The 27868-nt window shown below is 38.1% G+C and overlaps 1 protein-coding gene across 6 annotated transcripts in view; it reads right to left on the minus strand.

Annotated features, from left to right (window-relative positions):
• CDKAL1 (CDK5 regulatory subunit associated protein 1 like 1) overlaps positions 1–27868 on the minus strand; it is a 394159-nt gene that overhangs the window by 93320 nt on the left and 272971 nt on the right. For all 6 annotated transcript variants that reach the window (XM_065667220.1, XM_065667223.1, XM_065667218.1 and 3 more), the window contains one exon: positions 13727–13907. In XM_065667220.1, coding sequence (XP_065523292.1) covers positions 13727–13907 — 181 coding nt within the window. The remainder of the gene's footprint in view (positions 1–13726; positions 13908–27868) is intronic.

Here is a 27868-nt window from a genome sequence, read left to right on the forward strand (position 1 = left end):
GAGCATGCTAACAACCAATGGCAACATTGTTTTGCCTCCAAACAAGTCAGTAAAACCACATTACCTGCTTGTGTGGTACCTAATGGATTAAATAATTTAGCATTAAAACCACATTAAACTTTGTGAGCCAAGGCAGAATTTAACTACAACTCTGACAGACTTTGGGAGAAGAATGAAGTAGCTCTGCAAGTCCTTTAATTTTTCTTCCCAGTATTACCGAAAGCACAGAGGCTCCAGCGTAACAGATGTTTGCAAAGAGTAAAAACCATAGGACAGGAGCTTTATTTTCTGAAACAGCATGTCTAACATATCTCGTGTTCTTTAACTTAAGTTACATGTGTTTTCTGAGCAGTAACAAAGCTGTGACTGTCTTTTCCCCTGTGCTATACCTGTGTTCTCAAAACTACAAAGGCTTTGGTTAGTTCCAAAACTCCAAACTTTTATAAAACAGAACTCCTACTTAGGAATTAGGAGCACTCTACCTAAAGACAGCAACCAGCCTAACTTTCCTCCAAAGAGCTACTTGGCAAAGCACCAGAGAGAGGCAGCAAATACTCTAAGCAAGGTACATTTAAAATCCTTGTTGGGAGATTCAATCCATAAAGCTTTAAATCTGTGTACCTATAACCACAACACATATATAAGCCAAGCCACTGAAACTGCCATGCTATCAAAGTTTACAGATTACCTTTTGTTCTGCAAAACAACTTTTTACAAAGTGATCAGAAACCAGTGAACCGTTCTCTTTGACCTTGAGTTATTCAGTGCCTCACCCCCTTAGAAATGATCCTGAAAAAAATGCTGTGCCCCAGCCAGATTTCTTGATAACATCGTAACTGGTGTTCATTATGCTCTTGTGTCTCTGCCCCATAAGGTCTGAGAGGTCAGAAGTGAAATACAGGCTTGACAAGTTTTCTACTTCCTACAGCTAACTCACTTCAATTGGTATTATTCCTATCTTTCTTATCACATCTATAATGAAGCATACAAAATCATTTGGGGATTAGCTAGTCTTTGACCTAACCTACCTGAATTACTATTAAAATAGACTCACTGTTCTACTTTAGCTATTAATACATGTACATTTCATTATTCCGCTTGGTTTAAGAAATTACTTTCTAATAATTTTTGATCCATACATGGAAAATGTCACTTAGTGTACAATGTGTTATATCCAGCAGTTTACCTCAATGTTCCAGGATGGTGGACATTTTTTCCAACTCCCATTAACAACAGAACTATACATGCATAATTCATATTTTCTATATTCTTTAGTCTTTTGTATACTCAGTAATTATTTCTAAAAAAAATAATAAAAAAACAACAAAGCTTTATGGCACACACAATGTGCCTTTTGTCTAAAAGAGGAAAATACGTAAAAGTTTACACACCTTTTTCTACATTAATATGATTAGTAATGTTTGCAAATGTTAAAAGTCATCCTGTCTTCAGGATTATGGCAACAAAACCAGCCACAGTTAAGTCTATTTTACATTTAAAACAGAGACTCTTATTTATGGAAAAACACATTGTCAAAAAACAGTATAGGATTTGAAAATAATTTCTTGAAGGATCCATTTTCAATTAAACCACGAGCATTGCAATTTCTTCCTGCTTACCACCCCTGTAATTCCAGCTATGTAATACAGACTGTTCAAACTCATGTATTTTACAAATATTGCTGAATTCTATTGCTTCTGGTCCATTGGAGTTCTTTTAATTTGGTTTAGGATTAACGTTTGTTATTCCTGTCATTTTTCATAATAAAATTTCCCCCTGAGCAAAGGATAAATTATGCAAAATTTATTCTGAAGACATTCAAAGAGAAATCCTTGGTATAGTTTATAAAATGCTCTGTCTCACTTCTGGTAGATTTTTATGTCTGAAATTCATACTGAAATGTCAATCTATATGACGTGGGTATATTCTAAGGATGCCACAGTAACTAATTAGGAGGACTGTTTAGCTGAAGAAGATTTGTAGAACAAATGTATCCAACAGAAACTTGTACTGGGTATCAGCCACATTTCAAATTAGACTGACACTAAATCAGAAATAAAGTGATTGGTCATGAGGGACAGACGGATTTTGAATATATAGATATTACACCCAGTTATACAGTAATGTAAACCCGAATGAACTGCAAACTACATGCTAGTAATGAAATATAATTTTTAGATACATTTTTGAGCCCAAGGACATATAAGGGCTTACATATGTATATAATGGACCGACCTGTCTGCAGTGCACTCTTTTCCATTTTATAATCTGATGAGGTATCTGTGTGCTCTCTTGCACAACAGCAGCCTTGAAAGCACCAGGTTTTCCAGCATCCCAGAAAGAACAAAAAGAGCAGAACAGAATCGATTCAGAAGATACAGTGTGGCATGAATACTGAGCGGTACACAGTGGTCAAGTACTTGCTGTGTGGGAAAGACCACTCGTGTATTCAAGACACACAAATTCACTAGACACCAAAAAAACTGCCCTCACTGTTTCACCTTAATCTGTTACTCAGTCCTCCACCTTACTTCCAGTTTTCCAGCAATTCCAACTTCCACATGGATTTTTAGCCCAACAAGAGGTGCAGGCACAGCAATGAAAACAGTGGAAGACAGGAGTTCCAAAGCACCCAGTGACCTTATTGTCTGTGGAGGCCTTGAAGGAGCGTACCTGCATTATCAAAGACAGATGAAGTTCAAGAAAGGGTCACGAAGAACCCACCACAAGATATTTCAGTGTCCTTTTTCTCCAAAGCACATTTTTCTGGGCCATTACAAATGTCACATGATTCAGAAATGATAGACAAGCTCAGTCACCTCCCTGATACAAATTAATTTACTGTGTTAAGTCACAAACTATTAAATCTAAACTATGTTCTCACTTGAGGAAGCCTGAATTGCCAAAGCCAAGAGGGTTTTTTTGAAACTAATAGACTTTTCTGTTCTGCTGCATACATTCAATTTCAGGGATTAAGTTATGGGCAATACTCCATGTCTAAAACTGCTGGCACTGTTTCCAGCTCTGGGCAGACTGGTTTGTAAAGTGTATTAAATTCTGAATTAGAAAAAAAAAAAAAAGAAAAAACATCCAGTATTACAGAAGTTACTTAACTGTAATTGAAGTAAAAGTTACAAAAAGACACTTAAAACTTCTTCCCTGATTCTTCCATTATGATCCATTAGAATTAAACTTGGCTAGGGATGTTAAGGATAACAGGAAGGGATTCTACAGGTACGTAGCAAATAAAAAACAGACTAGGGACAACGCAGGACCCCTGAGGAAGCTTTCGGGAGAACTGGCTACACAGGATTTGGAGAAGGCTGAGGTTCGGAATGACTTCTTTGCCTCGGTCTTCACTGGCAAAGGCTCTGACTGCACCACCCAAGTCTTGGAAGGCAGACGCAGGGAATGTGAGAATAAAGAACTTGGGCCCACTGGAGGAGAGAATCTGGTTCAAGACCATTTGAAAAATCTGGATGTGCACAAGTCCATGGGACCTGATGAAGTCTATCCGAGGGTCCTGAAGGAGCTGGCAAATGAAGTTGCTAAACTACTGGCCATCATATTTGAAAAATCATGGCAGTCAGGTGAAGTTCCCGATGACTGGAAAAAGGGAAATATAACCCCCATTTTCAAGAAGGGGGAAAATGGAAGACCCAGGGAATTACACACCAGTCAGTCTCACCTCTGTGCCTGGCAAAATCTTGGAGCACATTCTCCTGGAAGACATGCTAAGGCACATGAAAAACAACAAGGTGCTTAGTGACAGCCAGCATGGCTTCACTAAGGGGAAATCCTGCCTGACCAATTTGGTGGCCTTCTATGATGGGGCTACAGAACTGATGGAGAGGGGTAGAGCAGTTGATGTCATCTACCTGGACTTGTACAAAGCGTTCAACACTGTCCCACACCACATCCTTGTCTCTAAATTGGAGAGACATCAATTTGGTAGATGGACCACTCAGTGGATAAAGAACTGGCTGGATGGCCACGCACAAAGAATTGTGGTCAATGGCTCAATGTCTGGCTGGAGACCAGTAACAAGTGGTGTCCCTCAGGGGTCGGTGTTGAGATCGGTCTTGTTTAACAACTTTGTCAGTGACATGGACATTGGGATTGAGTGCGCCCTCAGCAAGTTTGCTGATGACACCAAGCTGTGTGGTTCGGTTGATACACTGCAGGGAAGGGATGCCATCCAGAGGGACCTTGACACGCTTGTGAGGTGGGCCAATGCCAACCTCATGAAGTTTAACCATGACAAGTGCAAGGTCATACACCTGTGTTGGAGCAATCCCAGGCACAGATACAGGTTGGGCAGAGAAGAGATTCAGAGCAGCCCTGCAGAGAAGGACTTGGGGATGTTCGTCAACGAGAAAATGAACATGAGCCAGCTTCATCATGCGCCCGCAGCCCAGAAAGCCAACCATATCCTGAAAAACAAACTGTATCCAGAAAGCCAACCGTGACCAGCAGGTCGAAGGAGGTGATCCTGCCCCTCTACTCTGCTCTTGTGAGACCACACCTGGAGTATTGTGTGCAGTTCTGGTGTCCTCAACATAAAAAGGACATGGAACTGCTGGAACAAGTCCAGAGGAGGGCCACGAGGATGATCAGGGGACTGGAGCACCTCCTGTTATGAAGAAGATAGGCTGAGAAAGTTGGGGCTGTTCAGCGTGGAGAAGGGAAGGTTGTGTGGAGACCTCATAGCAGCCATCCACTATCTGAAGGGGGCCTATAGGGATGCTGGGGAGGGACTCTTCCTCAGGGACTGTAGTGACAGGACAAGGGGTAATGGGTTAAAACTTAAACAGGGGAAGTTTAGATTGGATATAAGGAGGAAATTCTTCCCTGTTAGGGTGGTGAGGCACTGGAGTGGGCTGCCCAGGGAGGTTGTGAATGCTCCATCCCTGGCAGTGTTCAAGGCCAGGCTGGACGAAGCCTTGGGTGAGATGGTTTAGTGTGAGGTGCCCCTGTCCATGGCTGGCGGGTTGGAACTATATGATCTTGAGGTCCTTTCCAACCCTAACTATTCTATGATTCTATGATCCAAGGAAAAGGACAAAAATATCCAGTTGCCAGAGAAGTCTCCTCTATATAAGCTTGTATAAATGTGTTCTACAGGCATCTATGGATTTGGACAGAGTTGTAACAGAAAACAGCAGGCCAAAGACAGGAACATTACCTGCTGAAAACACAGCATATGAAAAATTTCCAGGGACTGATAAGCTCTGAAGACTAGTACTCGTGCTGAATCTGTAATAACTAAGACAGGACATCAACAGTCTGTTCAATCTGCCCAAGGCCATTATGATGAACAGATAAAGAGACTCGGACCACATCCAAGAGGGTGGTGACTCCTATATGCAGGTGAAGACTGCAGTATTACACTTATACCTAAAGGATCAAAGATCCCTCTGAGGAACATTCCAAGTACCCACCATGAAGCCACAGGCTGACATCTGAGCACACCCCTGGGGCTGGCCTCCTAGCTGCTGCTCCACAGGTAACCGCCAAGTGAGCATGTGAGCAAATGCCTGTGACTAAATGAATGTGTTGTGCAAATAGTTACCTTCTTTTAACAATAACAGCTTGGTTCTACTAATAACAACAGCTTAATGAGTAAAAAATGTTTACAGAAATTGTTGTTTGTCTCTTTGCCTCGCTTCAATTCCCTATCAGAGGAGTTTACAAAACAGTCTTTTAACTTCCTGTAACATTGCAAGTTGAAGCCCCAGATCAGAGTACATAAATCATAATCTCTGGTAAAGGAAAAAGACGCACAATTTTCACCTTTTACTGCCCTTATGACTTCTTACTGATTCAGTCCTTGAAATTAATGGCAGAGGCTTCCAATATACTCCATATATGTATGTATTCACGCAGCTTTTACCATGTTTTATACGTGATGGAAAAAAATAAATTTATGCATTGTGTTTATCCTGATGCCATTTTATATAAAGTTCTGTTGAAGAACAATGTTATAATCTGGAAAATTCTGATTAACTAAGTTTAGGCAGAAAATACAGAAGAATGATATACTCTTCTGCATTTTTATAAGCAATCGCAATGGATGCTAAACCACAAAAGCCTGGAAAAAAGAAAAAGGAAATAAACCCTCTACGACACCACTAAACTCGTTTCACTACACTACATGTCCACTTTTTGACTTTTGAATTTTCTCCCTTAAAATCTAAGACTGTTCCACCTTATCTGTAGAAAGTACCTTCCTTCCCTTCTATTCAGTTCAGAAGTATGTGGCATACAAAACTCTTGATGCTATTTCAGGTTCCTTGCAACTAAAATCTCAGAATTCCATCAGGATTCCCAGACAGACTCACAGGGGAAGTGTGCTGAGTAATGAATGCTTGTGGACACTGCAAATCCTAAAGGACTACACTTTCCTAAAAATATTTCTTTATATTGGATGGTCAACATGTGGACATTACATTGCTAAAAGCAATAACCCACAAGATTATACAACGTTGGTGATGGTTTCAGAATCCTTGCAAATTCTGTAATTATTCCTGGCTTGACAGTGAACTTTAGAAGGAACTCAGCCTCTTCCTGCACATGTATATTCTTCACCTGCAGTGTCCATTCATTCTTTTTCTTAACAACATGGCCTAGATCAAAACCATCACTGTACCATCACCTTTAGGGACTGAACTTTTCAAACTGAGTTTTTATAAAGTTTATGAGAAAGCTGTTGGCATTTCCATTCCAATCAGTTCCTGCTGGAAAAACAAAGCAAGAATTCAAGAAAGTAGAAAACAAACTTAGTTTCTTAATTGTATTTGAAGTCTAGCCTTGAATTTTGACTTGCTTTCTCAAGCAAGGCAGTCTAACTTTAAGAACTGAATTCTACCAGGTGCCTGAAGTAGAGGATTTAAGAGCCACAGATCTAGGGTAGAGTCAAAACATTCTTGCCCTTTCTCAGGGGTCTGACTGTGCAATTTAACTCATTCCCAGAATCAGCTATGAACTGAATTTTCAGCAGCTCCATAGGCAGATCATTTATAGCTTTCCAAAATGGTACAACCTCTTTTAAAACCTACCAGCTCAACTTGTCTCCCACAGCAACAAAAACAGATTTTCATTTCAGCAGCTGGTCAAACAACTTCAAGTGGTTTGAACTTGAGCTGAATCTAGCTCTAAAATAAAACTGTCTTTAAACTTTTGTAAAAATCTATTCAGTAGCTTTGTCTAACCACAAAAAAAAACTTATTCATGGGTAATTACCTTCCTCTGAATTCACAGCACAAACTTGCAGTTCTGGCTGCACACAGAATGGCGAGCACTGTGTTAAGATTTACAGATATACCATAAAAGAAGTCAAATATTTTGACCATTTTTAAAACAGAGAAAAAGGAGGAACCAGGCTTTCATAGGTCAGACAGTTTATATAGCTCCTGGAAAAATAGGGAGAAAAACATGCAAAACTATTTTTAAGCATCCAGAAAAGAGCCAACACTGATTTCCTACCCACAGCTATATCGATCAAAATGAATCCCATCAGAGACTAAGTGGACTTGCAGATAAGAGAAATCATAGGTATCTTGATGGTTTGCAAGGCTTTCTGCAGTACCTCACATGTTTTTCTCACAAAAAACCATACTATGAAACACAGGGCAAATAAAACTAGAAAGCATGTACAAATCTTCTGGAAAATGCTACCTTGGAATACATCAATCATTCAGTGACAAATACGAAGAATTATATACTGATTTTTCCTTCATGGCCTGCCTTCCCCTCCAGCCTTCACTTGCCATAGAAGTCTTCACTCAGATCTTTTTCTGGCAGAGTAGCAAGCAATAAATAAAACCATACTGTTGAAGAAAAACAAAGTGTAGTACAGAGGTTCAGCAGTCAAACTTAGGCATTAATCAGTCTTGGCTTTTCTTACACATGAAGTACATTCTGCATGCTACACCATACCTTATCACATGTGCATATGTGGAGTATCAGGGGCCAAGCATCTTTGATTCTCCAGAAGCAGTTATCACAGCTGTATCTAATTCCCAGGTCACGTAATGCCATTTAGTCACAGAACTTAACAAGGGAGCTCAGAGGTAGTATTGGCAAGTCACAGTAGAAGTATGGTTGAAAAAGTGGCATTGTTCCTTTACCTACTCACTTTTCTTTCTTTTTCTCCCACCTCCTGATCTTCCCAGGTCTCTTTCTTACTTTTAAAAGAATATCCCTACATATTCCCCATTGTATGATCTTTGTATTGGGCAACATTAGCTAAAGTAAGAAGTATTACTGAATCTGCTATGCTGGTAAATATTAGAAACAAGGGAGATTGCCCCCTCTTTTTGGGCATTTAAATCACATTAGCTAATCAACACCATCCAAAGCTGCATACTCTCACTTGCAAGTGAGAGTGGTGCACTTAGCAGTGCAATTGGTTGCCTCACACATCATGGAGTACCTGAAACTCTGTAAAATCCATCCCACACAGCAGATTCTTTGCTTGCCCTAGCCATGACCGTGGCTTCCCTAGGACATCGTGCCACATCACTACCCACTAATGCCTCGAGCACATGCTCAAAGGCTAGAGCAGCCCTCAACTGTCAGCTCTCCTTATTGTCTGCTCAGTGGGGAACTTACTAGCCTTTTCTTTGATGGCACCACTGTGCTCCCTTTCATTTAGAGTTGTGAGAAGAGAAAAAGGTGTCCTTTGCACAAGCAATGCCATTCCAGATGCTGTCTTGCTGCTTGGAGTTACAAAGCTCTGAAGGAGAGAACAGCTAATATTGTCTGACAGGAATGAGATTATTTCTCAGTCAGTCAAGGACAGTTTGGTGACACACAGCTAATTATTTATTTTGAATAGGTAAGAGCATATGAGTTACCAATGAAGACTGAGCTGTTTGTGTGTGGAGATTCAGAACTACAAAACCTACAGCCATCTACAAGAGGAGGAATTAAACATCATACAGTATCTGCTGGTACCCAAGAATACCTATTTCTAGTGCTTGCAGAATTGCAACTGGCTAAGATGGATATGGGAGATTTGCAGCCACTCAGTCATTAAAGGGTGTCAGGAAACTTCTTGGAGACCTCTTAGAGGGAAGCAAAAGCAAAGCAGCCTCAGAAAAATAAATAGCCATCATAAAGGCATAAAATACAAGATGGTTGGTTTGCTCCCACAGAAATGGTCAAATACAACTTGTCTGGCAGACAACACCAAGAAAGTGCATATGCTATCCTAATAGAAAGAAAAATCTAATATAAATATAGTGACAGATCTAAGTGATGGTTAGAGTAAATGGAGGAGGATAAAATGTCTGATCATGGATTTTATTTTTTCCCTAGTAACAATGGGTATATTTAACAGACAAATGCCCAGATGTAAATGGATGAGGTTTTAGATTGAGCGGTTTTGTCTGGACACCTCATTTGGGCATGGGCAGATGGTAGAGGGGCAAGTACTGCCTGGGATGAAGGCTGCTGAAAACTGAGCTTTTGGAGACTGGGTAGGCACTTTCAGATGTAAGACAAGGTCTCACATCTTTGTCCACCATGGTCATGGCACGCCCACCATTCCCTTCTTCTACTGAAAGACTTCAGTAACTCCCCACTATAAACCGTAAAAGAAAATATCATGTACCTACCTCTATTCCTGAAGCAAATTATTTTTGAGATCGAACAGTAGTTGTTATTCACCTCAGTATAGTAAGCAGGGTGCTTAATACAACTAATACAGAGAGAAAAATTCAAGGAGACACTCTTCAGAAGAATGAAAGGAAAGGTTCAGTAGCTGACTGACATAACATTTTCTGTCTGGGAGCAAGGTAATTATTTGATGACATATAGAAAGAGAGAAGGAAAGAGATAGTAAGAGGAAGTGAATCTTTTCTCTAGACATCACAATGCTTTTAAAAAAATACTATAATTACACCAATAATTGAAACTGGATTGATTACACTATTGAAAATACATACAGAAGTGTTACAATCCTCACTGCAGTTAAAGGCAGCATAATCATGAAGCTGCAGTCACATTACTGTGCTCAAAACAGCTGCCATCTCCTATTCTCAGTAGAGATGAACCCAATTGCACTTTACCAAGATCCCTATTTTTAAAATGGCTATTTCTTCGTATTATTTCCACGTGATGGAAATCCAGCCGATCCTGAGATGATGATGAAACCTAATGCTTTTACAAATTCTGATGGACCAAATCTCAAGGACAGAGAGTTCCCAGACAACTAATAGTTGCCTTGAAAAAATAAAGAACAGGGAAATTAAAATTATCAAGAACTTAAGGTATTACGGATCCTTAATTTTAGAGAAAAAGATTAATTTTTACACTTAGAATTAAAGCATTCTGATAATTTGCAACGCAGTTAAATATAAAATCTGTACTAATCATATCTAAATCATGTTCTTACGCTGCTTATTAAAACATGTATCTGTCTAGTCTGTAATTTGAGTTATGCAAGTATCAGCACTATCACTTTTACAACTGAATGCAATATGGAAACAGAGAAATCCAGGTCCAAAATGATGATAATAGTGATGATGATGATAACAACAGTCTACAAAATAGCATTTCATAGTTAACACACTTTAGAGTGAGAATTTTCTACAGACAGCCTACTGGAGATAACGAGTATCCACAATAATTTCTGAAGCAATGTATTTAGCAGTAGGTGGATAAAATAGGGGTAAAAGCCAAGAAAAGTAGCATTTCTGTTCTGAACAATATGTTGACTCTCATGTATATGACTCAAGATCACTGCGATCATTTATTAAAACACCCCAAAACAACAACAAAAAATCATGCCTCATTTTGCTTAACTGTGCTCTTTTCTCTGAACTGGATACAACATTTATGGTAACCATAACCTAACTGATGGTTATGAAATGATAAGACCATTTAGACAGATGTCTGATTCTCCATGGACACTTTTTCTCCAGGAGAAATAAGAAAAGCCTGCAGCCTTAACTGTCTTTTCTGAATTTACAGCAGCAGAACTGTCCATCTGGATTAGTGTCATCTGCCCTTTTAGCAAAAAAATCAGTGGCTGTAAGGTTTTCAAACATAAATTATCTATGTGAAGATTCTATGTCAATCTACTGTTCATTTGGTTTTTTTTTTCTATTAAGACAAACCCAAATGAGGGTTTTCCCCAAAAAGAGAATTATATTTATAACTTCCATCAAAACTATCCACTAAAATTTGAAAGCACCAAATATTACTATGTTTAATACTCCACAGACAGCCCCTAAAAGTCATAAGGTCTTCCTAAAATGAGCTAACTTAAAAGAAATCAACAAGGCAAATACATTATCGCAGCTGTGATACTTTGGCAGAATCACTGGAGCTGTCTTGGAGAAGTGGAACTCAGTAATGTAGAGCAGTTTGCAAATAGCTATACATCTGTCCATTGCAGAAGTAATGCAAAGCTAAAATAACGTAACAAATAGACCCAACGTTTTTTTCCTAAGGACAAGAATAACAACTGTTAAATAACTTGCTTACTGGTTGACAATTTGCAGTTAAATAATACAGACAAAATTATTTTCATAGAACAAGATTCTGTCGTCAGATCCACCACAAAGGATTATGTTATGAACATCCTGTAAAAACACTAGTTCACAAGTTCAGGCTGGTAATACAATGTATCACATGTACAGATGCACCTAACAGTTGTATGTCACTTCATGTGCTATTTCTCTCCCTATGCTAACGCAATGAATTAAATTCATTAACAGTAAGATGACAAATAATATTTTATTAAAGGATGACAGGGTAAGAGTGCATAACATGGATGGTAACGTGCTCCTTCCTTGTAGCAGAGAATCATATGTTACACTAGGCAAGGAAGGACAAGTTAAATGCCTGTCCATTCTTGATGTTGTGAGAAAGACCATCAGGTTCTAGCAGTAATGTGAATATAAAACATGAGAGATTAGCACAAGCTCTTCTTGCTCTGTTTGACTAGTTACTCTCCAGAGAGAAGAGAAAAAAACGATCTCATAACAAGGGATTTTTTAAGAACTACGGGGAGAGGCAGGAGGTGGGAGAAAAGAGAGAAACAAAATCTATTAATTACAGATTTTCATCAGCACTGGATTAGATGCCTCGTCTTCTTTGAAAGTTCTAATTAACTGAAAGCAATAAGCACTAGTACTACAAATAAAAAGAAAGAATGTAAAACTGGGTTAAAATGACATTACCATTTTCCAAGTAACATTCTTAACCACAGAACAGCTAATGTTCTTTTAATAATTTAGCTCTTCACATATTGGCTTCCCATGGCACCCAGTTAAACAGAAGAGGGCAAATTAATTTAAAGTCTTTGCACCTCCTGTGAAGTAAGCATGCTTACTTGTGGATGAAAGAATATAAACAAAACAGAGACATAAATCAATCTTTTGATTTTTAAGCTTCCTAACTTCCAAAATTGACACTTGGTATTTTTTCACTTTCAAATTTTTTAAATGCATTCAAAACTAATAAAAATAATTTGAGTGTGAGTTGGTTACAGTAAGCACACTATTTCAACATCAGCTATTTATATTTGAAAACTCAGTATTTCCCATTATGAGATAGCCTACAATAAATGAGCAGTCATTGTAAAAGCTCTAAATGATAAATTCAAAGAGCCAAATATAATCTCATTTTATGTCTTGACACATCCTATGCAATTTGGGGTATATACTGAGAGTAGGCAGAAATACTCTTTTGCTTTCAGATGTATATGTGAAGGGACAGAATTACTGATAAGTAGTTTTGATTTCATGTTGGTGTAGCAGGATACATAAATTGAAAGAAAAGGTTTTTTGTTTAAACTGATTTACATTGTTGGCTGACTTTCATTCTTACAATGAAAGGAACTATAAACGTTATTTATGCCCATAATAATGAAATAAAAAGTTGAATTATTGTACAGCCATCAGTCTTGTATGCTTTCCTGTTTTGAGATTCAGATTACAAAAAATACAATTTCATTTTTTTAAAAATAAATAAAACTTTGCCTTTCAGATGTGATTGCTGCTATTATTGCTTATAAATAGCTATTTATATCAAGTAAAATGCACCAAATAGCCACCTCCCTTCTATATTAAAACAGGCTGTTTTCCTTATGAGAATATGACATGAGAATGTCAGAAAGAGTTACATTTCTCACTCAAATATAGAAAGAAGGAAAACACCTAAAAACTGAAAGATTAATGCCAATTTTATCAATGGCCTTCAACACAGGCTAAAGGAAGCAGATCTTATAAGCAGTGTATAAAGAGAGTCATGAGAAGAATTTGCCTTCAACTTTGATATTGGAGAAATAAATCAGAAATTATCATTCCTATATTATTAATACTTTGCATAATTATTCACAATAAGCTTGAGATTGCTGGAGTCTCAAAGGTCTTAAAACAGAAAAAAAACCCATGTGTAATCAATTAGATACCTGTCCTGGTACTCATTCAGCTGAAATTTGATAGGAAGAAGATATGACTTCAGTATAACCACTATTTTACCTTCCCTAACAATCTGAAGAGTAATTTATATATGAAAATGCATTCAGTGATCTAGTGAACCTCTAAAGCAATTCAAAAATCATTTTACTCACTGGACTAAAAAAAAATTAAAAATTAACTGAACTGTGGCACAGTTCTGAAAAAAAATATATCTACATTTTCACATATATGCTTTATGTATGTAAAGACATCTGAGTACACCATGCACAGTGGCACAAGAAAACAGATCTTACCACTGCAGCTGGCACTTGATGCATTTTTGCAGCTGGGGTTCCGGGGCGTGGGTAAAATTGATTAATAAACAAGCTTGGAAATCTGTACTGTTCTACAAGTTTCACTGTTTCTTGAAAATCTTCATCAGTCTCTCCTGGAAAACCACAGATGATGTCTGTAGCGATTGTTATTCCAGGCACTCTGTAAAGAAAGTAAAAATGAACACTGAATTAAGGACATGTAAGAGTTTTGCTCCCTTAAAAGCCAGTGTACATAGACTTACAACTCTTCAACTTGATCTACAGAAACTGAGATCATTTGGCACTTGGCCAAGAGTACATAGAAGAAAGATATTACAGCAAATACTGGATTAGGAGTATGACAAAGAAGAAAACATCTGGACTAACTCCTCCTTCATTTGAAATTATAGGTGTTCACCAGAGCTTGTAAGTTTCTCAAATTCTGATTGCTTAACCCACAAAATGTATAACTTTTGAGACTTACCCACTAGAATTTGTAAACTAGTTGATGTTTTATAATGCTGCTATCGAAGTGTAACAGGAATTCCAAAAGCAGGGACTGGCATGCAATATAATGTAGCAATTTTGAACAAAATTGTCCTTGAAGCCAATAAGACACCTCTTAGTCCCAATTTAATTTCTAACTTAGTACTCCATAAAATCAGCCTATGCCTTCCTTTAAAAGGAAAGCAAAATATTTAAGTTTACAAATGCACAAGCACTAAGCTTTCCTATTATTCAGCAAGGTCAACATTTCCTAACTGTTCCACTTGGACTGAATACGCAGAACCCTTACACAGAGCATCTTCAGAGAGCCTGGCTAGCAGATAGAGCCAACACACACAGCAGGACACACAGAAGACAATGAAGTAAGGGGGCCTCAGCTGAGATCACACCATAGCATAAGTCTTAGACACAGTGGTTATATGCCACTGAGCATTTTCCCCAGTAGATGTTGGAATAGCTGTCTGTGCTAGGGTCAAGGCTTGAACCTAGACTGAGCTTCGGACAGTGGATGCAGCCCTGCAAGTGTCTCAGGCTGCAGGGAGTCCCTGGGGGCTCTCTCTGACGCCAGGAGAGATGGCTCTTTGTCCTGCAGGAGCTGTGCTGTCTTGGAGCTGTGTAGGAAGTCAGCAGGCTGTGAAGTGTGAGAGAATATGAAAGGGAGATAAACAGGATGTTCTCTGCAACTCCACATCTTGAAGAACCTCATCTCCCATCTGCTGTAGAGAAGCAAGTATTGTCAACCCCAACTACCAATGGAAGTGAAACCTCTGGAGAAAGGGAATGATGGAAGCTGGTGACTTCTGACACTGAAAGGAAGGATCTGCCCCACCTAAGGGCTTACAAGTTATTGCCCTCGAAGTTGAAGAGGAGCCAGATGCGCTGACAAGCAAAATATCTGGTTTACCCAACCCCTAAACCATACAAGACTACCAGGAAGAAGTAGCAAGTCATTGTAACGGGTGACTCCCTGCTGCAGGGGACACAGGCACCCATCTGTCAACCCAACCAACCATCTAGAGAAGTTTGCTGTCTGCCAGGGTCGAGGATGTTGTGGGGTTTATCTGGCCCTCTGACTGCTACTCCCTGTTGTTATTTCACATGCGTACAAATGATACCGCAAGTGGAAACCTGGACAGTATTAAAAGTAACTACAGAGCTCTTGAGGGGACAGTAGTCAAGGGCATGGGGGCTCAGCTGTTGTGCTCCTTGTGTCAGGAAACACTTTTTTACTGAGGGTGACAGAGCACTGGCACAGGTTGCCCAGGGAGACTGTGGAGTCCCCCTCCTTGGACATACTCAAAAGCTGTCTAGACACAGACAGCAACAGGCTCTAAGTGACCCTGCCTGAACATGGGGGGTTGGACAAAATGGCCTCCAGAGCTCCCTTACAGCCTCAACCCTTCTGTGATATAGCTCAGAAAAATGAGTCCTACAAGATTACTGCACAGTATTTACAAAACATTCTGCAGGATCCAGGAGATAAAAACTCCAGTTTCCAAATCTGACACCTACAAGCTGGATGACCACTGCCCTATGAGAGACTGTGAAACCTCTGCACTGTTTTGTATTCATCATGCTTGTGTACAGTGGTAACAGTGATAAACCTCTTCTCCAGAGAGGCAGAAATATATAGTGCTCAGAAGTGCTCAGTGCTCCCTACTGATACAGATAAGACTGTTTCTACGCTACCAGTAAGACTGATGAACTGAAGAAAATATGATTTATGAGGAAAAGAACCCTATAAAGATATTGGTGATATCTGACTTCAAGCTGGCCCTGTTTCAAATGAGGGGAATAGATGAGATGACTTCAAGAGGTCCCTTCCAACTAAATAACTACAGATCTTAAGTAGGCTACAGGCAAGGGAACAAGTGAGACAGCTTCTTTCAGGGGTGAATAGCATAAAGACTACCACCACAAGCAAAGCTCAACACCTGATCTTAAGAAGGTGTCTCTCTAAGGAAGTGGCTGTAAGGCTTTGCTTTCCTTCATCAGGACAAAAGACAGCAGAACTGTGAATGCAACATAATGAATTTGCATGTAATCCAAAAAAACATTTGAATGGCCGTTTTCTTATTAGACAGTATATCACCACATAAAAATTAATGCTGTGGCTAAAGTGGGTGAAGAGAACTTCCTGCAATGAGTTCTACTGGACCAGGAGAATCTGTTAGCTGAAGACCCAAGAAAGTGGAAGCAGAGAATATTGCTCTTAGTAACTTGATTAGGTGCAATATTACAGCATGCATAGCTTATATTCACCACAGTGGCCTTCATACAAGCAGTATAAGGTAGTAAGCATATTTTGTGACTTTTTTTTTAACTTAAAAAAACCCCACTTTTTATTTAAATAAAGCAAATGTCTTGGCCTTTTTTTTTTTTATATATATTTCTGAAATTCTTTCAACTCCTTTTTGAGTTCATGAATTCAGACTCCATCACCTGAGATGAAGTTAAAACATGGCATTTGAATGCCAAATCAAAACCAACATAAAACTGAACATTTTCAAGGACTTGGTCCAGTAGTCGTAAGTGGGAGACACAAGCTGAATATTGCACAGAACAGCAAAATTCCCCAGAGCTGCTGGCTAAACAGTCTCAATTACCACTGCTTTCTTAAGACTGACAAACTGCAAGATACAAAGTTCTGCTTGATATCATGTAACAATAAAATTTGTTAGCTTTAAGGACTGAGTGAACAGAGAAGCACTATATTCTGCAATGTGATTTTGTTCACATCGCAAATATATTATGTGGTAATAGTAAGCTTATGGAAGAAAAAGTACATTATAAATCAGTATCACGTAACATCAGCTGCCATTCCTCAGAATATGAACAGAACATTCGTTACATTTGACAAAACCATTAAAATGAAGTTATTTTAACCATTTTAATGACACTATTGGCAACAGTCAAAGCATTTATTACCAATGGTAGTAGTAATACCATCTTTTATAAAGGTTTGGTTGTTTCTATAGCAACATGAATTATAAGGTCCAATCAAGCTAGATACAATACAATATGCTCTTTTCTCTATAACACCAGTTGTCATTCAGTTAAAAGGAAATTACATATTTTAAAAATTCATAAACTCTACAAATGTCTGAACTCCATTTGGTGATAAGGTGTTAATTATCTTAGTAATTAGATTTCTTCCTGGATGGAATTATTACATACAAAGAAAAGCTAGGGTATGAAAAGAGAATAAGGACCACAGTGTATTCAGCAACAGCAATTAATTACAGTTCAATCCAGTATGACTGCCTGAAATACGACATTGCATAGTGCATTTTTCTACCTCTGTTGATTATATTGCTTAAAAAGTAGTTATAAAAGGGGAAAAAAGCATGAGATTTCACTCAGAATAAAACCCAGTTACTGAATAAAAATCAAGCTCTTAGCCTTTCGCAAAGCACTGATGAACATAAATAACTACAATTAGTTCCACATGCAAAACAACATTTCTTAATGAAAGAAGGGGGGGGGAAGATATAATCGTGGAAAAATATAAAACACAAACACACTTGAAATTAAAGAGACCTTCGCTCTGACAGTCTGAAAGAAAGCAGCACAAAATTCCTTACTGCATAGATTCAGATGTCTAAAAAATTATTCCAGCTATGAAATATGATGCAAAATTACCCAAGAACAATTTCTTGTGCATCCGCCAATATTAAATTGTTTTTTTTTAAATGAAATGCAGTTTATCTATTCTGAAGTAAATAAAGAAGAAAAATGATGAACATCCCCAGTAAGCATTTTGTAACATTTATTACATAAATGCATTTACAGTAAGTCTAAAAATTCAACCGCAGCAAATGTTTCCTAGGGTCAATAAAGAAGCTCAACAACACATTGTTCCATGAACCAAGAATACACAGTGCTCCTTAAGAAAGATAAAATGATTTTGAAAAAGCTGGAAGCTGCTTCAAACATACAGAATTCTGGATGCTCATTATAGCCTAGCAAATGGAAGTGGTCAGTCCGTTTAAACCTTCTGAGCATAAAATCACTTAAACTTTGCCAGCCATTTTAAACCCTCATAATCCTAACAAACTCCTGTGCAATCATTATATCTGGCAATCAGATAAATTTTACAAGATTTCTTCTCTGAAGTTGTACTACCATCTTCACTCAACTTTAGAAACCAAGAAAAAAAGAGTCCCCAGTTGATTCTCAATTGAAATATTTTACATTAAAACTGCTGAATTACAGAAAAAGATTAACTTGAGGGATACTCAGATAATACAGCCCTAGTACTTTCGGTTCCTTGACATTCTCTCTTTTATGTCCTTCTGCGTAGATAGATCCCTTCCATTTATTCAAGCAGATTTACGCTCTGTCATCTTGAACCAAACCAACAATTCAAGCACTATCACCTTGAGTAGGTCTGACCATGCAAAAAGAAGCAACTGCTTCATCCTACAGTAAAGAACTGTCTATTTTAGTGCGATGCTGGAAGGACCAGCACATCTAGAAATGAACAAGTGCTGAGAGGACAGATGTCCAAAACCTCAGAGAAAGGAGAAACAAATGTGTTTGAAAGGACACAGAAGAAATGCAACACTTTATCCATATCTACCTCAAGAGGAGCCAAGTCAGCCTCTTGGGCCAAATTAAAATGCCAAAGGAATGCCTGATGCCTGAAAGTAAAGTTGTGGCTAAGTAATGAATGTGCTGTGGGTAACTGCAGCCCTGAGAATTGCCTTCTCACAGCTTGCAGGTATTAGAGTTAGCTCTAAACAAGCCCAGAAGGATAAATGAGCCTGAGGTGAAATCTGTACTAGTAGAGCTATGTAGTTCCTGGAGCTCTGTTTGCTCAGCGATCTGCATTTGCATATTACTAACCAGCAAGCAGGGCAGGCATACCCTCACAGTGACAAGTTTCCTGCTCTTTTCTGCCCAGGGGACTTAGTTATCAATGTTAGAGAAAACAGAAACTGAACTAGCAGTAACAGGAAAGTACAGCAGATACTGCAGTACCAGTTACCACAGGCTGATTCACCAACAGAGGGAAGTTAGAGAACTCTTCATAGAAGGTAGTTGGGAGTGAAATGCAAAATCCCATATAATTTGATTTAGGAAAGATAAAAGCGTCAAGCTGTCAAAAATAAAACCCCCTATTTTCATGAAGCAGGATGTCTAAGGCAACCAGCAGCAAAACTGTGAAATTTGCTAGGATTCACTTGTCACATGGATCATTTCATGTGACTTTAGTTACAGAAAACATTTCCTTTAGCAACAACCATTACAAACCAAATCCATGCTCAGGGAGGAAATTATGTAAAGGAGCTAAAATTCATCAGCACCTACAGCTACTCATGTGACCAACTGAAATGCTTTTGCATGATCACATATTCTTCCCTCTTCCCTTTCAGAAATTAACATTTAAATCCAGCAATGACTTAAAGACACCAACTCACTCTTCACCAAGATCCTCCACCTCCACCCCTCCCCATATAAAAAATCACTGCATTAGAATATAGCTATTTGAATAAATTAAAAGGACTCTATTGTCCTTACAGAAGGCTACAAGAACTGCCTGGGAAAACTACTTCAGTTAAATTCAAAACAAAAAAAGCGATGACCTAGCAACTTCTTGACTCATAAATTGGAAATTGGCATTGAAGAAATGTTAGTAAAAAATGTGGAATTCTTACGAAAATAAAACCAGTATTCTCTGAAACGTTACTCCAGCCTCATATAGTATTTTATAACCTGTCTGCAATACATGCCCATTTAGGGAATCTGGAAACAAAATTAATAGATTAAATAATTTGAAGGTATCTGAGAGTTAAGTCTTTCAAGCATATTTACAGAACCTAGCAGGCATCTCAATGTGCTGTTTTGTGTTGGAGCTGAAGGAGATGTTTGCATCTTCCCCATGATCACACGCAGTCCTTCCGAACTCCTTTCACCCCCACTCTTTTTTCTCTACAAAGCCTAGTCTCGTGGGATTTCAAACTTAAATTTGAATGGCTCACTGAGGAATCGCACGAGCTGGAACTAGCACAAGAGAAATAGACTGCTCAGCTGGAAGCACTGCTTCTTTCAAAGGCTAGTTACATGAAACTTCACCCTGCCTCTCTCTTGACTACATGGAGATTAACCTGAGGATTAAGCCATGGGAAGACCCCCACATTTTTAGAAAGGGATCTGAAATCCTCCTGCACTTCTCTCTCCCTCCAGGGACTATGGGGATGGAGCGCAGCACAATATACTCCTAATTTAAGCATCTGGAGTTAGGGGAGCAAACCTGAACATAATTTCTGAATCAGTTTATGATTTATCCTAAGATTATGCAATGGATGGACAGACTTTAATAAATGTATAACCACTGACAATGTTATTCTTACTAATCTTTTCCATATGCGTTTAAAAGTAGTCCAGGATGTTCAAATTCAAAAACTCTGTGGCAGGAAAAAGAGTTCTTTTGAACCCTCATATCAGCTGCTCAACTGACTTACACATGGAGTAAAACCACAGAGTACCTCGGTTCAATGACAATAGACATTTCATTTACATTTGTGTGCGAAGCCTTTTAAATGATAACAGACCAAGCCTCATGGCTAGATATAAACTATCATTTGATAAGACTACTTATCCAAAAGCAGCTATATATATCATGAACACTAATGCTTAAGAAAAAGATGTAGAGAAAACAAGCAGTACTATTAAGTTTACCACAGAACTAACGTTATTAGTTCTTACATGAAATACTATTTAATGTTGCAATTTCCTCTTCCATTATTATGTTGCTCTAGCCACATAATGACATCATCAAAATTATAAGGACAAATAGTGGGAGATTTTGCAACTAAGAGTAGGATAAATAGAGAAGATCCAATAATGACTTCTCCAGAAAAAAATATTTAAAATACTACTATAAAATTTAGCAGTAAATAGTGTAAATGGCAAAACAGAACAGACATTTCACAGAATGCAATACAACCTAAAAGAACAGACAGATGGCAAGATATTGGAGTGAACGTGGCCAGGGAGTCAGACCTCAATAAAATAAACATGAATCATGTAAAAGTAGTATCCTTTTAATTAATTAATAACTGTTCTATAGTTAGTATTAATACCTTTCACTTCAAGCTTTAGGTAAGTCTAAGGGATCTTATGTTTGTTTCTATCAAGTTGTCCATCAGATTGAGCCATCTGATTGGATTTCTATTAAATGTATAATAAACTGTACCTTGCAGTTTGCCTGCATTAAAGTGAGTATAACTTTATCTTCTATTGCTTTTAAAAGTGTATAATGGCTTAACTTGTAAGTCAACTCGTTTAATTCAACTACTGAAACACTGAATACTAGCAAACATTTAAGTAAGTCATATTTTATTTATGTGTGTAAAATGCATAATTATAAGTTTTAATTGTTTTCACAGCTTGAATCCTGTCTCACTGAAATGATACTTAAGACACAACAAACCAGACAAAGAAACTGTAATGCCACATTGTTGGCATGTTGTTTTCTTTCTTTGTTGTTTTTTAATAACAAAACTGACAAACAAAATCCATACATGACCACAGAGAAACCATCAGAGTATTTCTTCAGAGTATCCTTGGAGATTTGCCTGAAGGGTGTATGCACGTACACACATGGGAAAATAACTGACAAGACCATAAATGCTAACATTTAATTTGGAGGTGATTCATAGTGAAACACTTCAGATTTCAAGGATAGCAGAAACTATGTATTAAGCCTAACCTGACAGACACAGTCACTGTGTGCATTCTGCTTCTTGGTTTCCACACCTTACAGACCACTGAAGGCTGCTCACGGCAGTGATTCCCACAGGAAATACCTTACACCTGAGCTTTGTGATCTGCAGCAAATTGCAACTGATTTGCAAGAGCAACTTAAGAAGTTGTTTTTGAACTTTGGAGTCATTCATGGGTTTTATGCAAGTCACCTTACAAAGGCTGTAGAAAGTAGCTGTGATCAAGATTCACAAGCTAACAGCTCTCAGAGTCCGAGAAGTAAGAGCGAGAATGGGTATTTTTTTATGACTGTACTTTCTCAAGCCCACCTCCTGCCCCCAGACCAGCTCTTTCAGAAACTGGGCTGAACACCTGGAGACAGCTAAGGAGACCTGATTCACAGAACTCAACTTGAGAAGGTACAGGTATGGGGCACCCTGTGCAAGTAGGGACTGGGTCTGTCCTTGTTGTCGGGGAATAGTGACCTAGATAAAAAGTCTATTTCATAATTAGCAAGGCTCACTGCCTGAGGATGAAAGAGTACACACAGTTTTACTCTCTCTAAACAATTACAGTGGATGTTTCTACAGTTCCTACCAGATGCAGCCCAAATGTTTTATAAGAAAGATTATAATACTTCCAGTTATCAATTTTCTTAAAAAAACCCACAAACAACCCAAACAGTTACAGCTTGGACTTTGTTCAAATATAAGGTGTTTTACTTGTCTCATAAATATGAAACATTTTACAGAACTTCATTACAGATTTATAACTTCAGATCATTATTGTTTTATGATTAAAAAATGAGCGACTTAAGACAAAAAACTCAACATCCTTAAACTTCATTTCCATTCAATCTCTAATAAATACCATCTGCTGTGTACTTTAGGGATATAATACCCGTCAAAAACTCAGCCGTATTATGAGAACCGGCACCAAGTTGATCTGAAATGCATATTTGAACAGATGTGTTTAAATTACATCTCTCAGTCTATCCACACGCATAAATTCAGAATAAGCGTGTGTTGATTTAAAATGCATAAAAAAGGGATTTGGAGATGCATCAAAAGTGAACAGCATCTCAATGGATCAAGGCTCGCATTACTAAAGGTCATCACTAAAAATAAAGTTTGAATTTATTAAGGATTGCACCAGGGAACTGTTCTTGGGAACCAACTTAATGTTTGCTGCACTAAAGCAGCCACTGAAATTACACTAATTTTCTGTGACCCTTCACTGTTCAGCATTAGAGCTGTCAGGCATGGTCAGAAATAATAGGATCTCAGCCATGAGTAGCTGAGAACATTATATACTTTTTCTCAGCCTGACACAATGCTTATCACCAATACTAATGTCTTGGGCTCTGAGGACCCATCCACGTCTGTTTCAGTGACAGTCATTTAGCTCTTCACTCTGACACAGAAATCAAGCATATAAAACAAAATGATTAACATGCCTTTTTGGCATGATGAAACCAAATGAAAAAATTGCAAGCAGTGTGCCATTAACAAATGCTAATTGAAAAAAAAAAAAAAATCATTCTGAACTTGTGGTTTTGCCCCTCTATAATCTACAATCCTGTAATGTTTCAGGGACCTTGAGATAAGACACATCAGACCAAAGGTCCACCTACACTAGTAGTCTACTGCTAGCAATGAGCCATGGTAGAAGCTCATTGAGGCATGTAAACATAGAGTCCAGAGTGCCTTCCTCCTTCCAACAACTAGATTTCATCAGAGGTGTTTTTGTAACCAGCAGCCTCTGATGGACTTCTCCTCCATTAACTTGTCCAGACTGCCCTTGAATCTAACCTTCTCCATATTGTAACCACTTGATACAAAATAGTCTCTCTCTCCTGAGCCTGCCACCTGCTAATTCTACTTCATGTTCCCTAATGGTTATGCTGGGAGAGACAGTAACAACTCTGCTCACCTTCTCAGTATTCTTCATGACTTTATTGACCTCCGTTCTAGTCTCTCTCAATTAGCACTTTTCCAAACTGAAGAGTCCTTAATTTCCTTTGTGTGACAGATCTGTCAGACCTCTGATAATCTGTCAGTCTTCAAAGTAACATTTCCCATTCTGAGAGGGGTGTTGACAGCATTTAACAATACAGGCACAATGAGACAAAAATCTCTTAAAGTATGTGTAGAATAGAGATAAACGGTCTGTTTTTAAAATTTTTCTTTCAGGTTTGCGTTCACTTGTTTACTAGTAAGCAGGTAGTAAAAGGTAATGGACCTTACACAAGGTAAGGGACAAGACAGAAATGCCAAAGACAGTTGCTCATCTATAAGAAAATGCAAGTACAGCAATGGTAAACAGTCCGCACCTAGAGAAATATTACATCCCCAAATCATTAAAATACACTACCTTTATGAAAGCCATGCTCTGAAATCTACCCTGACAGCAGAGTCTGCAACAGGGACAAACTGGTAAAAAACCCTTGCCAATATGATCAGTGTTAAAATTCAGGAAAAGAGGACTCGTACTACTGCTTTCCCCTGCTATGGGAAAACAGAATCTGCCAAACTGAACATGGAGAAAATAAATTATCTCCTCCACAAACACTACATTGAGTCCCACTCTGCTTCATATGAGAAACTCGGGATTACTTGTGTTATCTACACCTTCTTTAAATCAGTATCAGCCTCCAACTCTGAGTGATTACTGAATATAAACTCAGAAAAACAGTAATTAAAAGAGACTGATCAATGAATATGTCATCTCAAACATAAAGCTGAGCAGAAATGCCACGTCAAAAAAATCAAGGACTGCAGCTGACTTCAGCTGGATGTTAAATAGTTGAGGAGCAATACCTTCTCCCTATTAAATTATTTCCACTTAAGGTATGAATTTGACGGAAGTGAATAACTCCTTGCAGAAACACGCTGACTAGGTGAAGTTTTATAAAATAAATAAGCTAGAAGTGGCTACAAAAAGGAGGCCCAGCATGTTTCAAAAACAGGCCAAAGAGAGCAATGTGGAGTAAGGGGGTACAGAAGTCAAAAGATGGGTTGTACGAGAAGGTGCAAGACTTTAACAGAGAATTTAAGATTTCTGTCTGAAGCAGAACCAAAAATGGATCAAGGAAGCAAATGGAGAACAAAAACTGTCATTGAGCCAGATGCTTTATTTCAAAGTTTTGGTTCAAGATTATTTATACTAAGAACTTCTGCAGCAGAGAGAAAGAAAATGGCACCTGGTAAGACTGACATTAAGGCACAGCAGATTTTGAGGAATTGTAGAATGGTTTAGGATGGAAGGGACCTTAAAGATCACCTAGTTGCAAGTAGGCATCTTCCACCAGACCAGGTTGCTTAAGGCCCTGTCCACCCTGGTGTTAAACACCTTGAACATGCTCAGCTGCAAAGAGTTACCCCAAAACAGCTGACAGATTTAAGAGAGACATAATTCTGTCACATCGCAAGCTATACAATTTGGCTGGATTTTCTGGTGTCCTATTCCTTTGTGAGAAATCATCACAGGAAAAGTTTTTCAGTTGCAAACAGCTACATGGGAAGGATCAAGGTTGCGAAGGAAACAGCAGTTAACAACACACGCATGATGCGCACTAAATTTAACATAATCTCCACTCCATTTTCTAAGTACCTAATGAAACACAGCAACATACAGGCTACATCCTAATCAACACAACACTTACAAAAGATGTTGTGATTAAATACCAGAACCATAGATTCAACAGTGATAGAGCAGCAGGCAGGTCATCTGTGGCAAAGTTCTAACAGCTGTATTCCTGAATACTAGCCAGAGACATTTAAAACACAAAACCCTTACTGTATCTAAGAAGTGCTGCAGTTTTAAACAAGACAGTTTTTGCTGTACTTTGCTATACATTCCTAAATGCAAATTTTTCAAAGACAGGATCCCTCATGAAATGAAAATGATCCAGTTTTTAGAGATGTTTTCTGCTTAATAGGACATAACTACCTCTGAAAACAACAGGCTTTGAATGTCTGAATATGAAAGCAATGACTACTGGTGTACAAAGTTAATTTGATGTTTAAGAGGATGGACTTTGAAATTAAGAACAGAATAGAAAAAGAGCAAAACAAAACAGTATTTTGGATAGTGATGTTATTATAGCTATAATTCTGCATCCTTACATTCAGAGATTTTCATAACTGCAGACTTGATACCTGTTTCTTAAGATAGCTTTCAGGACTAGCAGCTTCAAAGAGTACGTAGGGAACTGAACTAGGTTTCCAGACAGGCTTGAAATCTATGGATTTATAAAAGGAATATATGCTATGGCAAAAATTATCACTATCACTGATCTAACACTTTTTTTTCCTGAAGGAGCAATATTTGTATATGATAACGATTGTATACGGAACTACTGCTTCTGTGAACAGCAGAAAAAGCAAATTTGAGTAACAAATTTCTCAGTTGTAAGTGTAGTATTTGGTTTAAAATTCCATGTACGCACCCTTCACACACCAAAAGGATTCAGAGCTCCTATCACGTAGCTTCAAAGTTTTTTGGTTTTACTCCATGCTACACTGCCAAATGGGACAATATGGTCTTAAACTTCAAAACAAAGTGTGACACAATCACTATGATATGCTTGAAACACAAACCTATATGGCTTCAGAATTAAATTTTCAGAAGTTACATTTCAGACATGCAAAGCTATTTCCTTATTAAGTCAAAACCCATTTCTCCAAAGATATCCAGTGTATTTTACTAATGTAAGTGTGATAAAATAGTTTAAATTATATTCCAAATCAGCACAATGTGGTGCACTGGATCACTGGGAACAGAGATTTTACCTTGCAAGAATTAGTTTAAAGAAATTATGAAGCAAATCTTCCAAAGTAAGTATGTATAAGGAATTACTCATTCATGTAAAAAAATAATAGCAACAATATACAGAAATAACTGGACATGACTGTTGAGTTAATGGGTATCACTAGTGACAGCGCACAACAAATATGGTCTGTACATCACTCTGTCTCATTCATGTTATATTCTTATTCCAACAGTCATTTAAAGAAATCACTGTAGAAACAATATCAATTCTTATGAGCAAGCACAGTCCACTCATCTAACTGGAAGGGAACAGTATGAGGGTGAGAAGTATCTGGTTTGTTCTCAGATACACTCAAACAGCAGGTGAGTTGAGAATATAAGAGACTCCCTTAAATTTACTCTCATGAATTAGTATTTTACTGTTATGGGACAGTCCTGTCCCAGATACAATTTATGTATCAGTCAGAAAAACATAATTTTGAGCAAAATATTGTAGCTTCACTTCCAAATGGAGAAACTGGCTTAGTCTGCAATGCAGTTGAGGATGTTGGGTAGAAAAAGCAAAATCACCAGGAAAACAGCTCCTAGTCCACCTTTCAGAAAGATGGTCTCAACTGACCAGGGTCTCAAGCACTTTTTGTCCTTAGCACTTTGCAAACAGTTTCCTTTGTCTAGAAATGTCAATAACTTAAGAACTTTTCCCTGCAAGAGACAAAATCCGTTTAGCACTTTGGGGCACTGGAAGTAAATAATACATATGTTCCTTGAAAGGTTTTAAAGAAAGTTCAAATCCCAACATGCACACACAGAAGAACACATACAGGTCATCATAAGGAAAATAAGGAAAATATGATATTTTAGATGTAGACTGTTACTTCGACAATAACAAAGTAAAATGATACAAATTCAATAGATGCTGTTGCCTCAGGAATCCTCTTACCCATTTCTCTCTATTCGGTTCAGTGAACTATTTCACTTTCAGTGTGTCAGTAACTTCCAGATGCCTTAAAAAGTACAGGTAGCATGGTTTACAATGTCATCAGCAGGACCAGAGTATATTTTGTCATGGTCAAAATCTTTACATAAAATGAAGGACTGTTGAACATGTGTAAGTTCAGGTGCCTCTTTTTTGAAGGACTGTGACAGGTTATA

This window comes from Lathamus discolor, chromosome 2 (genome assembly GCF_037157495.1).
Source record: "Lathamus discolor isolate bLatDis1 chromosome 2, bLatDis1.hap1, whole genome shotgun sequence".
Lineage (NCBI taxonomy): Eukaryota > Metazoa > Chordata > Aves > Psittaciformes > Psittacidae > Lathamus > Lathamus discolor.